The sequence below is a fragment of the Prunus avium genome, chromosome 6, assembly GCF_965620075.1.
Source record: "Prunus avium chromosome 6, drPruAviu1.hap1.1, whole genome shotgun sequence".
NCBI classification, from domain to species: domain Eukaryota; kingdom Viridiplantae; phylum Streptophyta; class Magnoliopsida; order Rosales; family Rosaceae; genus Prunus; species Prunus avium.
The window spans coordinates 390992-407855 of record NC_142289.1 but is presented as its reverse complement, the minus strand read 5'-3'; the positions used below and the strand labels follow the sequence as shown (position 1 = coordinate 407855).

Below are 16864 nucleotides of genomic sequence, written 5' to 3'. Positions count from 1 at the left end.
GCAGACCTAAGGATGAAGGAGGCATGGGCTTTCGCCACTTGTATGCATTTAACTTAGCAATGCTCGCAAAGCAGGGTTGGAGGATTCTCACGATGCCCACCTCTCTAGCCTCCAAATTATTACAAGCTAAGTATTTCCCAAATTCCTCCTTTCTGAATGCTTCTGTTTCTTCCCATGACTCTGTTGTTTGGAAGAGCTTGGGTGCAGCGAGAAAGGTCCTTGAAGGTGGCACTCGATGGCAAGTTGGTGATGGAAACAACATTGATATTTGGCATGACAGATGGATCCCCCAACCCCGACATTTCAAGGTTTACTCCTCGGCACCACCTGGTTGCGTTCCAAAAAAGGTGGCGGACCTCATCCAAGCAGAACACCATTGCTGGAACACTCCTTTATTGCAATCTCTTTTTTTCCCAGAGGAAGTGGAGTTAATTCAGAGCATCCCTCTCAGCATGCGGCAACCCCCCGACCAACTAATCTGGCACTATGACCGCAAGGGGCAATTTTCAGTTCGTAGTGCATACCGTGTGGCTCAACATCTCCTTGGCAGTTCAACGGAGACCACGGCCTCATCTTCTACCTCTTCTGCAGATTCTGTACTTTGGCGGACACTATGGAAGGCTAATATTCCAGCAAAAGTGAAGGTTTTTTGGTGGCGTGCATGCCTCAATATTCTCCCAACTCATGATAACCTTGCTAAGAAAAAGGTCCCAATTAATGGTGGTTGTGTCCACTGTGGCCTCATGCCAGAAACAACACTCCATGTGCTTCGCGACTGCCCCTTTGCTCGCTGTAGTTGGTTTAGCTCATCTCTGGGTTCCTTACGTGACTTGGAGAGGATGCCATCGGTCTGGGAATGGGTCAGCCATTGTACTAGCTCTCTAACACATGTTGATCTCTGTTTCTTCTTCATGATGGGTTGGACTTTATGGGAGCAACGGAATGGTTTACTATGGAGAAATAAAACCTCATGCCCAAGTCTAGTAGGACGTATTGCACATAACAGATTACTTGAATATCTCCAAGTGAATAGCCCTGTGGGGACTTCCAACCGTGACCAGGTCCAACAGTGGACTAAACCACCCACGGGGCAGCTAAAAATCAATGTGGACGGTGCATGGAATGCAGCCACCAAGTCGGGTGGCGTCGGAGTGGTGATTCGTGATTCAACAGGGGCCTTCATTGCAGGAACGGCTCGGAAATTTGATAATGTTTTTTCAGCTTTACAAAGTGAGGCCTTGGCAGCACGAGAAGGTGTGGTTTTGGCGGTTCAAAGGGGTTTAACTAATATTTGTTTTGAGAGTGACTCTCTCCAGATCGTTATGGCCCTTGGATGCTCATCTTTGGATAGATCCTTCATTGGTCCTATCCTTGAGGACTCTAAGGTTTTGTTGTTACAGATCACTGGGGAAGGCTTTACCCATGTCCGCCGGACTGCAAATGAGGCTGCTCACCGCATTGCGCGCTTTGCTTTACATCTTGGAACGCACATCTCATGGTTCGAGGAACCTCCAGACTTTCTAGTTGATGTTTTATTTGAGGATTGTAACAAGTAGTTTTTAAGGGTATGATCCTAGGGGGACGGGGGGGTACTCTACCTGTGGTTAGGTTCCCGCTCCTGATTGCAGTTGAGCGGGTAAGGCTACTCAGTTAGTCCGACGACCGAGCCCGTATGTGTAGAGAAACTCGCCTAATCCCCGACGACATTGCCCGGTTTTTTGTACTAGTTACGTCTTATCCTATCAATAAAATCCTATCGCTATTCTCTCAAAAAAAAATCACCATTCTTTTTTTAGTGGTTCTCGTGTCGTGATCATATTTATTTTTTCTTTTACTACAACTAGTAAACTTAACTTCAGTACTTTTGTCACCATGAAAGCTTAAATTTATTTATTCTTTACTCCAAAACTTTCCCAAGGAACATGAAATGAAAATAAGATCATGCTTGATTAAATTAACATCGAGTTATGGACAAAAACAAGCAACTGGGCGTGCAGACTCACATATAAGCATGTATAGAAAAATTGGAGTATGAATTTTAAGGTCAATTATAGCAATTACACGATAAACTTCTCCCTGAAAGGAAAAAAATTGAAAGCATTTATCCATTACAAAAGAAGAAGAAAAAACTGAACCATTTTAGTCTATCTAGCCATTCAAGCCAACTTGGAAAATAAAAATTAAAAGAAGGTGTTCAAGCCAAGTTAAAGGATTTTCTTTGAGGGAATGAAATGAGTGTTTTCTGAAAAGGGGTATGTGTCATGTGTGTGAGGTTAGTTTATGTTTTTCTTTATCAGACTTGTCGGGTTAGTTAACTAAAGAAAAAATATGAGATTTTATGTGAGTGAGATGGGTGTGTGTCTGTGTGGGATGTAAAAAATCACTTACAAAGCCCAATAGATGTGGGATTTTATTACAAAATGCTTTGGTCGGGTCAGTGGCCACACCGAATCAAGATGTGGCCGGCTGGGTCAGAGTGTGGGTCTGGGTCTAGATCGATGTCCCACTACTAATAACACCGATATTGTCCCCAACTTAATCACCTACAAAACCTAGTAGAGATGAAGTTTTATCACAAAAAGCCTCGGTATTATTAGGAGTGCAACCTCTTATTATAAGTTGTAGTTTATTTAGTCTAGTTTCTTATGTGAGACTTTATATTCTTCAACACTATTAAATTTGGGCCATAAAAAATCAAGTATAACCCAGGTTAGCGTAGACATGGGATTGTCCCTGGATATCGAGTCATAAATTCTTCAGCTCGAAAAACTAAAGGAGAGTTGGAGACGTTTATAGATATGTATTGCCTCCAAGTTGTAACAACGAGAACATGAAGAAAGGAAGAAATGTAGTACTAGCACTTCTGCCCCCAAGTTCCAACGACCAGAGAAACGTCAAAATATAAGTCATCTGACACCTCTAGCAGCCATTCCTAGGCCTTATATGCATTGGCAGCCTTCAACAGTGGCTCCTCTCGGCTGTATGAAAACTATGGACACCCTGGGCGGTTTGGTATGGCTGCCAACGACCATCAAATTGGTGCTAATTCTGGTGCCATGCAGTTAAGTTCGTCATCTCTGCTGCATAAAACTGGTGCAGATAAGTTTGGTATGGTGGCCAACAAACAAGAAATTGGTGCTAATTTTGGTGCAGTGGAGTTAAGTTCGTTAACTCGGCTGTATGAAAATTACAGACACCTGCACAGTTTCGTATGGCTGCCAACGAACATGATACTGACGCTAATTTTGGTGCCATAGGGTTAAGTTCATCATCTCTGCTGTATGAAACTTATGGACACCCTGCCAGTTTCGTATGGCTGCCAACAACGAACATGAAATCGGCACTAATTTTAGTGCCACGCAGAATGCTGGGCTACCTCACTCCCATGAAGAAGAAGAAGTACGGAGATTGTGGTGCAGATCATTAAAATGCGAAATTATTGCACTGTTGTGGCGGCTGTGTGGGAAAGTGCGTGCGTGGTGCGCTTTTTCAATAAAAAGTGAGAAAGCAGGAGCAGTGGCAGGCAGGCGGATCCTCGTGGGCTCTAAGGCCTAAGCAAAGCACAACCCGAGCTCTCTTAGAAACACATCATTGGGCTTAAAGAACCAAATCCAGATTGATTAACCCAAGTCCAAGCTTCCCAGTATATACTTATATGTAGATGATGAAAGATTCAGATATGCTATTGCTGATTGCTGATTGCTGATTGCAAAATGCTAAATGCTAAATGCTAGGTGAGGACATTAGATGCCTTAATTCCCAGTAGGAACCCCAAAAGAAAAGGTTGTAAAATATGCCTTAATTCCTCATCCAGCAAAGAATGACTCTGCGACTCTGCCTCAGGTGATTAATTGATACGTACTGGCATACTGCACTGCACCCACCACCAAGTTTTGTCCTCTCCTCTCTTATTTTTGTCCAATCAAATATCAAACAGTTTCTGTCTCCATCTCTTATCTGAATTGTCAAAAGACACAAAACACAAAGCGCACAGCTCCTACAAGCTGCTTTGTCAATCTCAACACAAATTTATACTATATTATATTATATTCTGCCACATAAAGCGCACCAAGCTTTTGAGTAGAATATTATTATTACCATCTCATATAAGCTACTTCCCATCTCATGTCACAATAAAGATGATGGTTTGTCATCTTAGAAACCACTCAGTTTTTTCGAGAATTTGTTCTTTAATTTGTGTTAGTTTTATATATTCTTTCATTGCACTGCATTGCAATTTGCATGCACCCTTCATATTAAATTCAAGAAAAAATTAATAATAAAAATAAAAGCGCAGCTGAAGAGAAGAAGAAGAAGACAATGGAAATAAGCACGCGCATACAGAGACAGAGGGGAATGAGAACCATACAAAAAACAAACAATCCACACGTATTGCTCGAGTGGCAAGCTTAATGCCCTTGCCACTAATTATCTATAATTAAAGCAAAACAAGTCAAACACTGGATGCTATCAGCTACTCATCATCTCCTAATTTCACCACACTGAGCATATAATTATATTTAAAGTCACTTCATTTGTTGGCAACTGCATGCATGCTTAAGTCAAAATTAGCACTTATTAATTAAGGATGGAGAAAGGTGGCTTGGTTTGCTTTGATCCTCTGCCTCAGTTTGCCTAAGATGTGAGATGGCAAAACAATGAGAGATACAAGAACCTTTTTGCATGCGTCCGCCCTAGCTAGCACTTTGTTTTGTTTATAGAAACCCTAAACCCTAAAGTCCAATTATGAGGAGAGACTTTGGGTGCAATCCACGCAGAAATTGTTGTTGATCCAAGTCCTTTGACTTTTGCACCACATAAGATTACATGCCTATTTCAATTTATTGATATTTACTTTTTTTTATTTTTTATTTTTTGTTCCAGTTATGCACCTAAAACATAAATAAGGTAAATTATGAATTCCTAAAACTGGTAAGTTATTGATTTGTAGGATATTAATTATCATATTTGATTTGAATTTAATTGCAAATCTATTTATTGAATTCTGAAATTTTCCCAAGGTATACCGACATCAAAATTTGTAATAAGAGTTCATAAAAACTTCATACCTTAACAATAGGTAAGGTACCTATGCATACACCTCGTATGCAGTATGCAGGTAATTAAACCCATAAATTACCTCTGGTCCAGGTAATTAAATCCATAAATTACCTCTAGTCTAGGTAGTTATACCCTCTAGCCCAGCTAATTGAACTCATATAATATCTTGGTATGGATCTTCAAACTCAACTGAGATAAAAATCCATGGAAGACATGTACGTATGTATATAAATATGAACCTCTAGAAAAAAACTGCTTAAGAAAACTTAAGAAAAAAACACTTACCTGTAAGGCAGGTATATATATACCTATAAGGCAGGTACATATATACCTGTATATATTAACATTATTTACCTGTATGTCAGGTACATAATTTAATGTGGGTGCTTGTCTGATCGATTGGTATAATATGTGAGTCTTTACTTTTTATTGATTAAATTGTATTTTATCTATATATTAGGAATATTATCAAGGAAAAAAAATTCAAAATTCAAAATTTGGAATTCAATTTCAAGGAAATAATGCATTAAATTTAGATTTTCAATGTGTTCTCCTTATTTACCTTAAAGGGTAAAATCGACACAACAAAAAAGTAATAAATGTCAAATGACCTACATCTAAAACCAAAAACACGAGGACTAAACCCAATGACAGCTAATCGTTTTGGACCTAGATCTAAGAACCCCTTTTGTTTAAAAACCTATATCCATCTTCACAGCCGCACAGCTCTTAATTTCTATATTAAGATTGACCTAGCTTATTCCAACGTAAGTAAACCAAAACTTTTATGTATGATGACTAAGAAAATCACTACCTAGACATGTTATTTGACTTAATTACTAGTTAATTACTTGTTTTTAAAAGTAAGATGGAAGAAATAATGAATGAACAGAAGCCAATGGAAAAAGAAGACAAAGAACGTTTTGATTTAAATATTTCTGCGGACCAAAATTGTCTGAATTTTTTGTGGTAGGGAGTGCTCTCAAGTACTCCCTTTTATATATAGACCGACAGTAATAGCTACTAGAGACATAATACTAACACGCAAGGCATTCCAAACCATCCAATTAACTGCTAAAGGAAGAAACCCAACAACTGAGCCAACCATTAGAAATATCAAGCATATTTCACATCCCATCAAAAACCAGAGGAATATCAATGTCAGTGGAGTTTGAATTCATATATAGAAATTGCAGTGGATTTCATTAATTTGCTAATTAAGCTAAAGAATTGATGAGTTTAAGTCGGCCACACATGAAAAATATATATAGAATTTATTCCATATGCTTATGGAGACGAAAGCATATATTATATATGGATCAGTCACTGGTCAAATTCCCAGATATATAATCGGCATATATGTATAAGGCTTTATGGTGACATTACAAGATGCAAATTGTGACAAGGATGCTGATTTTTCTAATGCTTTCTGCATTATTGCAGTATATATGATCAACAAATTGAAACAATTTCTGCACAAATCCGCTTCTGAATTCCACAAGATAGCAAGCATGAAAGCTATATGTATATATAATAATATGGTGTAAATTTTCAATTTGCAAAGGTGGGTGGAATAATTGCTGGACCTCGTTCCTTATTCTAATAATATTATAAAAGATTGCTGACCAATATTGGTGATAGCAACTTTACAATTTCAGGCACTCACACCAAAACTAATATTGAGAATCCACCCCGCGCGCGCATAGAATCATATACACCCACCACCACCAACCTACCTATCTCTTGATGCAGTCTTCCACATAACTACTAACTAACATGATGTGTTTGAACTCTCCAAGACTTTTTTGACCGAATTTCATAATTAATGAGGTCCATTCAGAGGGCAATTTTAACTGTTGCAGGCAAAAGTTTTCCTTAGGATAGAAACATCCAAGTTTCAAGATATTCATCAAGTCCGGCAAAAGGCCATACACTATAACTGTTTGATAAAAGTCGTATAATTTGTTTCTCATTCGCTTAATGATATTGCACGTTACATCATCTTTGCAATAACATCGATCCCTCCTAAAAAGATAAAAAAAAGAATAAAAAAGACAAAGGAACAAAGTTTGCGTTGTCCTGCAGTGCACTGTGCATGCATATATATATAAGTAGCCAATCAAGTTCATCAACATTGCCAAGCTAACTATACACTCACTAGAATTAATATCATTCTTGCAGAGATGATAGGTTGGGGAGATGTTTACAAGGTGGTGGTGGCCATGGTGCCACTCTACTTTGCCCTAATTCTAGGGTTTGGCTCTGTGAGGTGGTGGCGCATCTTCACACCCGAGCAGTGTGGTGCAATCAACCGCTTTGTTTGCTTCTTCACTCTCCCACTCTTCACATTTGAATTCACAGCTCATGTTGATCCTTACAAATGGAACTACAGCTTCATCGGTGCGGACGCCATCTCAAAGCTCATAATCGTGGCGGTGGTTGCGTTATGGGCCAAGTGTAGTAGCAAGGGAAGCTATAGTTGGTCCATCACAAGCTTCTCCTTGTGCACTTTGACAAATTCGCTTGTGGTAGGGGTACCCTTGATGAGAGCCATGTATGGTCAGGTAGCCGTTGATCTTGTTGTTCAATCATCGGTGGTGCAGGCTATCGTGTGGCTGACAATTCTTCTGTTCGTCTTAGAATTTCGACGAACGGGGTCGTTAGATGTGCATATGATTTCGGGGACTAACACAAGTCAATCGGTGGAGCAAGGTGAAGGAGGGAAAGATGTAGAAGGGTTGTCGGCAATGAGCACGACGAGCAGCAGTAGGCCTTCTTTCTGGTACTTGATGAAGGCTGTGTGGCTGAAACTTGGGATGAATCCCAACTCGTATGCGGTTTTCATTGGGATTGGATGGGCTTTTATATCAAGCAGGTGGCATATTGAGTTGCCAAGCATTATGGAAGGATCTGTTTTAATCATGTCAAAAGCTGGTACAGGCACTGCCATGTTTAGCATGGGTGAGTGACACTGATATATGTATGTTCTTTTACATATATATATGTAGATATATGTGTCGTACGTTTTGATACTCATATGTATGCATGTATGTATGCAGGTATCTTCATGGCACTGCAGGAAAAATTCGTGGCGTGCGGGACGAGCCTGACTATAATAGGGATGGTTTTGAGGTTTATTGCTGGACCAGCAGCCATGGCTATTGGCTCCATCGCTGTGGGCTTGCATGGTGACGTTTTACGTGTTGCCATCATTCAGGTAACTCCCAAATTGGCTTTATTTAATTTGATGCTTGGTGAGATCTGACTATAGTTCCCAACGCCACACAATTCTTTTCGCACTAATTGTGTATTAACTTTTATTAAAGAAATTGAAGCTAAGTACCGCACTAATTGTTGTTTGTGTGCTCATTAATTAATTTGATATGAATTGTCAACTTGGAATCCATATATTACACAACTTGACTTGAGCATTTTGCAGGCAGCATTGCCGCAGTCCATTACCTCCTTCATATTTGCCAAAGAATACGGACTCCATGCGGAGGTGCTCAGTACAGCGTATGTAGCTGCCTCTCCTTATTAACATATATTCCTTTTTCTATATATATATATATATATATATTTCTAACTGATATGTGTGTGCATGCAGGGTGATATTTGGCATGATAGTGTCCCTTCCAGTGTTGATCGCTTACTATGCAGTTCTAGAATTTGTGCATTGACGACTACACGCGCGTTTCAACCAATCCAGGGGAAAGAAATATGATCGCTGCCTCTTGCTCTTGGTCCTCATTTGTTTTCTATCTGTTTGAAATTTTGTTGTTTCTGTATGATCATGGTTTAAAGCTATAGAGGCTAATTAAATTAGTCTTGTAGTTGCCAAAACTTGTAATCTAATTCACATTATTATCCTAATCTCAACTCAAGAGCCTTTAATCAGGCTTCAACCCAGAAATGAGTCTTGCCTTCCTCAAGAGGCTCATTCAAAATGAAAACCCAAATGACAGGCCCATAGTGTTTTTCTGCTTTGGGCTTTGGAAAGCCACGTTCAATGAGAAGGGACTGTTTTGAATCTTGATTGTGGCACTTCAACAATTTGACAAACTTTGATTCATGATATCATAATCATAGGGAGGGAGAGGGACCACATCATTGATATTTTTGATAGAAATACAAGAGGAAAAAGAAAACAATTATTGTGTATACATTTTCATATCTCTCTCATTCATTTATACACACTGAGAATGATATGCCGATGCCATAATGAGAGTTGACTATAGAATACTACGATACTACGAACATGTAAGAGATATACATCAATCAATCGAATCAAATTCACTAAGAATTAATGTGGGGTTTGAATTGATTCGTATACTTGAATTTAGTAGCATATGATATGATTGAATAGGGCTCCTGCTAAAACCAACAAGGAGAAGCTTGCGATGTGAAAATGTAAGAATTTTTTAGTTTTTAAAAATTTCCTTTGCCTTTTGCCTTTTACCTTTCACTTTTTCTTTTTCTTTTTCTTTTAGCAGCAGACGACAGTATACTATATACTGTATGTATATATAAATATGCAGCTGCTTGCTGCAACGTAACACAGATATACACAGAGAAGCGTTTGTTACGCGCTTTTTTTGTTTGGATAACTCTCTCTTAATCTTAATCTAAGGGAGCGATAAAAAGATAGATGCCATTTATTTATTTTAATTTTTATTGTAAAAGAAAGAGAATAAAAGTAAAACTGATGAAGTCAAAAGATAAAGATACAAGAATTTACAAGGTTGATAATGATATTATCTCGTGAAGAAAGTGTTGTTGTCTCATCTAATCAAAAATCTGCAACCTAAGTACAATTTACAAGCTAAGACGACACACCATCCACCAAAAATATAAATTTTTAAATTTTTTGAAAAAGGAAATAAATAAACCCATAACGTGACAACATGTTGTCCTTCCTTTCCAAGCATGAGAAAAACAAAAACAAAATTAAAGACAGTATCATAATTTTGTAATTATTGTCTACTTTTGCTCTTATTTATGATTGATTATTAAATTAAATTAAATTAAATTATAATTATAATTGTGGAGACTAGTTTTACTTATAGAAAAGGAAGACAAGAAGGAAGATCGTGAGAGTTGTGCTTCCCCACTATTTTTTTGACTAATCTTCTGCGTGTTATTCGGGTTTCTCTTAACAAACACCCTCTGCCTTCTGCCTCCTGCCTCCTGCCTCCTGCCTCTAGACTCAATGTGTTTTGTTTTGTTTTACGGTGTGATCATCATCATGTGATCATTGGTAGGCACCCAATCTTAATGCTGATGCTGCTCCTGTGACGCTCTTGTTTCTTTTTCTGATACAGTGTTTCTGGGTTCCTCTTCCTGTTCCTGTTCATCTATGATCAATCAATCATCATCTTCATCGTGTTTTCTGCAACTCATTCTGTTGTGTTCATCCTAAAGAGAAGAAACGAAACAAGAAAGAACAGAAATCTGTTTGTTGTTGCATGATTTCTGTTCATCGTCCCCATGTAAAAATATGAAGTCCTCCCCCAATTCTGTAAGCACTCGCTCTCTTCTTCATTTTATATTCAATCAATATTGTAAATCTTCTTGATTTTATATTCAATCTCTTCTTAATTTTTTTGTTAAGAGAATCAAAACTTTTATACAGCCATTAAAATATCTTATGACCTCCTCTTCTCAGGTGACTTTACGTGCAGATACAAGAAGCGGGAAATCACGCCTTTGTAACGTTCTCCCGGCAGCTTCTCTGTTATGTCTACTGTTTCTCATACTCACCTTATCATCAGAGTACAAAGAAGAGGTATGTATGGTTCATCTTGCTTTTCTTATCAAATTATCTGCAGTTTCCCTTAAAATTAGAATTCAAAGTTCAGCTTCTGACTCAGTACGAGGCTTTAAGAAGGGAATTTTAATCATTCTGATAACCACTCTCTTGCACAGAAATCATCACTTTGGAGAGTCACAAACAGCTTGCAGAATCTAAATAACAAATGCAAGGTTTGTTAATCATTCCATACCGATTATATTTTCCACGAAAGTAGTCTAATCCGTCCTGCATCTTTAGTCTTTCCTAGAAAATGAGTTTTGGGGATTTATCACTTATAATTGTTTCTCTGTTTTAGAATCAATACAGGCCTTATGGAAGTGAGGCATTGCCTCAAGATATTGTCTCCAAGACTTCTAATTTGGAAATGCGGCCCTTATGGAATGAAAAAAAGGTAAGGTAGGTTTATGGAATCTTGGATGGAACTTCTCATTAGTAATCCTTCATTTGATGTGTTCCCTTGAATTGGGAGGATATATGTTTGTGTATGTAACCTTCGCATCCTGTTCCAAGTGTAAGTGCTGAAGGTTTATATTAATTACTCTTGCACTGTTTGACCAGAAACGCTCAAAATCTTCAGTTAACTTGTTGGAGAAGAAAGATGCAAATTCAACTAATTTATTTGCGATGGCTGTTGGTATAAAGCAAAAAGATCTTGTCAGTAAAATGGTCAAAAAGGTATTCCTATAAAGCCATACTCATAAAAGGTCCCAAGTAAATCTTTATTCTAAGCCCCAGCCTTACACCCCTTGAAAAAAAGAAAAGAACTGATGATAATTCTTTTTCTTGTTCATAGCTGCACAAGTAATTGCTTTTCACTCTCCATATTGCAGTTTCTGTCAAGTGGTTTTGTTGTGATGCTTTTCCATTATGATGGCATCGTCGATGAGTGGAAGGAATTTCAATGGAGTGATCTTGTTATTCATGTATCTGCAATCAATCAAACTAAATGGTATGGGTCTATCCTTGCATGACTGACAACAGAACAGTTTTGATGGAAGTTGCATTACTGAGATGTGTTTTCTTGGTGATGGATTTCTTGATGCCTAGGTGGTTTGCCAAGCGTTTCTTGCATCCTGATATAGTTGCTGAGTATAGTTACATTTTTCTCTGGGATGAGGACCTTGGAGTTGAAAATTTCCACCCCAAACGGTATTGTTGGCTGCATCTCTGTTGACAAATTTCTACATGCTGAAATTAAGAGTTCCAAGCTTCTTATATCCCACATGACAGTACATTTTATTTAACAAATGCTTGATATTTGTCTTCTTCTTTGACACTTTTAGGTATGTATCCATTGTTCAAAAGGAAGGCCTTGAGATATCACAACCAGCACTAGATTATACCAAGTCAGAGGTGCATCATCAAATTACTGCGCGTTTGAGAGGATCGATAGCACACAGGTCTCTCATAACATTTTCCTTCCTAATACTAATATCTGTGATTCTAAAGGCTTGACAGTGATAATCCGACTTCCTGGTTAATTTGAAGCATCCTTTCAAGCAGTTGTTGACTATGATATTCATGGTGTACATGATTTTGATCCATTTTGTCTGCAGAAGGACTTACAAGGCTAGTAACAATGGGAACGGTTGTGATGAAAGCAGTACAGCTCCCCCTTGCACCGGGTAAAAATGTGTTTGGACTACAACTACCTTATTTCAATTATTTGGCTTATACTATAAAGCTTAGAAATTTGTGTTGTATGAAATTTTGTGATGGATGGTTTTCTCTGTGTGAGCTATTTTAAGAAAATTCTGTTGCATTACTGTTGTAGTTGCAGAAGTTATCTTACTTGAGGAAGGAAACTAAAATGAAAATCTGCATTGCAGGTGGATAGAAGTGATGGCTCCTGTTTTCTCGAGAGCTGCCTGGCGCTGTGTATGGCATATGATCCAGGTGTGTTATTTCTACTGTCCTGGGACTTCAAGATAGCTTTTCTTCTGGCCTTAGAGCAGAAAGCACAAGAAATTAGCCAAACTAATATGAGGCTCATATTTTTGTCAGGTGTATTAGCCAAACTAATACTCTGTAAATCAAGCTTGATTCATAAACACACATTCACTCTCCCTTTCATGTATAGGATCACAGAAACAACAAATCTAAATTACATTGAAATGGTGTTAATTGTGATTTGATCTTTGCAGAATGACTTGATTCATGCGTGGGGCCTGGATATGCAGCTTGGCTATTGTGCACAGGCAAGCTTCTCAGTTTACTTGTTATGTCATTTTTTCTTTTAATGCTTTCTTTTCTAAGGATTTCCTTAACGTTTCCTAAAGAGGCCTTTCTGGTTTTGGTGTTTAAATAGGGCGATCGAACTAAAAAAGTTGGTGTTGTGGATGCTGAGTACATAATCCATTATGGTCGCCCTACATTGGGAGGCTCAGATGAAAATGAGGTGAGAAAATGTTTGCTGTGTTTGTGTTGTGGATATTTGAAGTCTGTCTGAGGCTGACTAGTTAATGTGTTGTTGGTATTTTGCAGCAATCATCATCAAAATCTAGTGGAAAGGACCATAGAGTTGATGTAAGTCTGTTGACATGTAATTTTTTGAGTTGATTAGGATTTAACTCGGATTAAAATAGTTTGTTGTGTATTTGGGTGTAGGTGAGGAGAGAATCCTACAAGGAAATGAAGGTGTTCAAAAGGAAATGGGAACGAGCTGTCAAGGATGATAAATGTTGGATTGATCCATACAAGTGAGTGAGATGAGACAAGCTTAAGCTAGCTGAGATTAGGAATTAATATCACCAACTCAATATTCTTTAGAATGCGATTGAATTTGTTTTCTTCTTCTTCTGCTTCTGCACAAGACAGTGGAAATGTAAATGTTGGTATAGGGAGGGTATGAGGAGCAAGAAATCAACTCGCTCCCCTCTTATTATAATTTTTACTTCACTTCAGTGACTGGTGACAGTGAGAAGAGCATATCACATTCGTCATCTTTTTCTTCTTTCTAAGTCTTTTCTTTTACTCGAAGATGTTGTGCACTCAAGTTTTGGTGGTAAAAGTGGTTGGTTAAATATCTTGCTTGATGGAGGAGGATAGCGGTTGTAAAGTATGACGTAGCTACATACTAAAGACTAAGAGGAATGCAAACAAAGAATGAAGTAGATGCTGCAATTACTAATTTGGCAACCACAATATGTCTCTCAGCAGCAGTGTGCTCTCTCTCTCTCTCTCTCTCTCTCTCTCTCTCTTATGTAAAACTTAATGTATATATATGCTTATAATTCAAGTGGTTAAAAATATTTATCTCTGCACTCGAGGTTCTAAGTTTGATTCCCTCTCTCTTCCTCGATAAAAAGAAAAAAGAAAAAAGAAAAAAGAAAAAAGAAAAAAGAAAAAAGAAAAACAATACACAATTTGAATTTTCTACTTGTCAAACCCATACAAGTTAATAGTAAGCTAAATGTATATGTCCCACAACCACAACACAAAGCAAGCAATCCAAAAACAAAGGGTTTAGTTTAGATGGTAGAATAGGAGGAGGAGGGAGAAAAAACAAGGAAAACGAAAATGGATAGTGTGAAATGATTGGGCTTTAGTGTATGGTAACATCCATACATAGAGAGATAGAGGCTTACAGCTCATTTTTAGATAATTATTCAGCACAAGAGGATAGGACACTTTTGTCAACCCAACTTCCAAGTCATGCTTAAAAACAACTACTTTACAACTGGTTCACACTTCCAAGTCAAGCAAGCAACTAAGCGTTGTGTTGAGGTTGAAAGAAGGGGACGGCCTTTGTGAAATTTCGTTGAGTTGACACAATGACAGAAATGGGTTAGGATGGGAGGATTTTGCATAATGTTAAAGTCAAGCAAACATGATAGCAAAATTATTAGGGAAGAACACACGAAAATGGGATTTTGTTTTTTCAAGAATAAAAGAAAACATGACCTCGGTTAGACCAGTCAGCAGTGAGACCAGGCAGGCAGGGAAGTCCACAGGAAACCAAGGAAGGGTATGACATGATGAAAACGTAACGCCCACCATTTGATTGTGATTGTCAATTTGTCATATATCATATGGTCCTTTTCTTTTCCTGTGAGAGCAGCACATGGGTTGTCTTGTTTTGTTGGCATGTTTTGCATATAGTCATCACAAATTCACAATTCACAATTCACAATTCACATACATAGGTCAATGAGATTCCCTAAAACACTCTTTTCAAGACACCAAATCAGATCGATGTGCCTCCAAGCTCACAAGCTCGACTACTGCATGCCCATTTCTGTCTGTGACCATGAAATGAGAACACCACTATTTTGTTATTTCCGATCAATGACACGCATGATAAATTTTCCACACAATATAATATTATTGGCCGGGAATAGCAAATATGCTATCCCCATTACAACCAAGTTTTTCTCCTGTACTGTGTATATAACACTCTCATCAACCCTGCAACAAGCTATCTATCTATATAACCCCACAGAAAACACAGAGTTTTGGTCGATTGAGACTTTCACCTCTAACCCTCTCTACAAGGAGAGAGCATATTATTCATAATACAAGGGTTGTTGTATAGAAACCAGAATAATACAAGTAATAAAGTTTGCATTAATAGCCATCCAAGCCACTGTAGCAACTTTAGTGGCTAAGGCTTAATTGCCCAACCTCCAGCTACCTTAACATTACTGTTGTCCACAAGCCTACACCTACATGCATATCCTCATCCACCTACAATTAAAATCACTACCAACACTTAGCAATCTCATATATTTGAGGTAATTCAATAGCTGGCAAGGCACCTCTCTCTCTCTCTCTCTCCACCAATTAGGGTACCCATTTATCAAATCTTGTTGCCACTCAAATCAATACATAATCTTCTGCAACTTTGGCAGGAAGGACACAATATGCAACATGTCTTTGTGTTTTACTAAACCCACTTGAAATTCAAGCGCTATTAGCCATAGCCATATCCTCCCTTTTGTTTTGGCTGGAAGCAGGAAATGTAGCCACTTCAAAAGGAGAAGCATAAACTATAAAGTATCTATCTATTTACCCAATGAAATGCTTGAAATTGCAAACAAATAAACAATAACAGATCATCAAACAATTCACTTTCTTCTAAACATCCAGTGCAAGACCAGCCAGAGTAGAAGGCAGTGTCATTAGATTAGAATTTAGAAGCAGCAAAAACATTAACCAAAACATGTCTACTTCAATATGAACACGGCCCACTATTACAAATTAACAATTAAACATATAACAGGAGCACAAACACTAAAATAATAGACAACCTGAATCATAATCCTTGTCATGAGTGTCACGGCAGCTCTGCTGAGCACTTACATTAATTTATTGTTTTGAAAAGTCAATAAAATATCATAAGCCCCAATAGCTCCATTAACAAGGACAATGTTTCCTCAAATACCTCACAAAATTATGCTAATCCTGCTATTCTAGCAATGTGCTATCTCCAGGCATTGCTTATTTCAGCAAAAAAATAATGGAAAATATCCCACTAGAGATTAGCAAAAACTAACCTGGAAATAGCACCCCTCCTCCCCACAACTGATAAAATATAAAATTTCTGAACTTATAAACAAACAAATCAAGAACAGATATTCTTTTTTCATCCAGACTCCCAACAAAATTAAGGTTACCCAAATTAAAACAATATAAACTATAAATTATAAATTATAAAATATAGAGAAAGAGTTAGATATGGCATCCAAAGCAATTACAGGTCTTGGGAGTGAACGAACAGAAGCCAAAGGGCCTGTTGGGAATGTTGCAATTGATGGCATAGCAACAAGGAGACGGCAAGCAAAGTCCTTTGGCACCTCCGCAGCAAGTACACAATGCACAAATCTGAAAGCTCCTCAGTCTCCTTCTGGTCTCATTCATCAAGAGAGTCTTGAAATTTTCAGCTCCTACGAGTGGCACCAGCGGCTCCGCCTTGTCTTTTTTATCCGTGGCAGCTGCTGCCACCGCCGCAGACCCATTTGCCTCACAAACCAAAAAACAAACATTTCAATC

General features: G+C 38.1%; 3 protein-coding genes across 3 annotated transcripts; 2 read left to right on the top strand and 1 right to left on the bottom strand.

The window, feature by feature from the left end:
- The first annotated feature begins 7174 nt into the window (after nucleotides 1-7174).
- Nucleotides 7175-9091, top strand: PIN5 (Auxin efflux carrier family protein). The gene is made up of 4 exons (XM_021962702.2): nucleotides 7175-8022; nucleotides 8121-8278; nucleotides 8501-8577; nucleotides 8669-9091. Exons 1-4 carry the CDS (start codon nucleotides 7245-7247, stop codon nucleotides 8739-8741), a joined length of 1086 nt encoding a protein of 361 aa, XP_021818394.2. The 5' UTR covers nucleotides 7175-7244; the 3' UTR covers nucleotides 8742-9091.
- A 1037-nt stretch (nucleotides 9092-10128) lies between these two features.
- LOC110760461 (uncharacterized) lies at nucleotides 10129-13826 on the top strand. Its single transcript, XM_021962724.2, has 14 exons — nucleotides 10129-10579; nucleotides 10727-10846; nucleotides 10987-11043; nucleotides 11169-11264; nucleotides 11432-11548; nucleotides 11704-11822; nucleotides 11921-12022; nucleotides 12157-12273; nucleotides 12430-12498; nucleotides 12703-12769; nucleotides 13018-13071; nucleotides 13182-13271; nucleotides 13358-13399; nucleotides 13481-13826. Exons 1-14 carry the CDS (start codon nucleotides 10559-10561, stop codon nucleotides 13574-13576), a joined length of 1167 nt encoding a protein of 388 aa, XP_021818416.1. The 5' UTR covers nucleotides 10129-10558; the 3' UTR covers nucleotides 13577-13826.
- Nucleotides 13827-16421: 2595 nt separating this feature from the next.
- On the bottom strand, nucleotides 16422-16858 carry LOC110760462 (ubiquitin carboxyl-terminal hydrolase; the record flags this gene model as incomplete). The annotated part of the gene is made up of 1 exon (XM_088254979.1): nucleotides 16422-16858. A coding segment is annotated over one exon (315 nt), but the record flags the coding sequence as incomplete, so codon positions are not given.
- Nucleotides 16859-16864: the final 6 nt, after the last annotated feature.

Coding starts and splice junctions, on each gene's coding strand:
- LOC110760461 (XM_021962724.2), top strand. CDS start 10,559: ATGAAGTCCTCCCCCAATTCT. Junction 13,072..13,181: donor AGCTTGGCTATTGTGCACAG/GCAAGCTTCTCA, acceptor GTGTTTAAATAG/GGCGATCGAACTAAAAAAGT. Junction 13,400..13,480: donor GAAAGGACCATAGAGTTGAT/GTAAGTCTGTTG, acceptor ATTTGGGTGTAG/GTGAGGAGAGAATCCTACAA.
- PIN5 (XM_021962702.2), top strand. CDS start 7,245: ATGATAGGTTGGGGAGATGTTTACAAGGTGGTGGTGGCCATGGTGCCA. Junction 8,279..8,500: donor TACGTGTTGCCATCATTCAG/GTAACTCCCAAA, acceptor AGCATTTTGCAG/GCAGCATTGCCGCAGTCCAT. Junction 8,578..8,668: donor GCGGAGGTGCTCAGTACAGC/GTATGTAGCTGC, acceptor GTGTGCATGCAG/GGTGATATTTGGCATGATAG.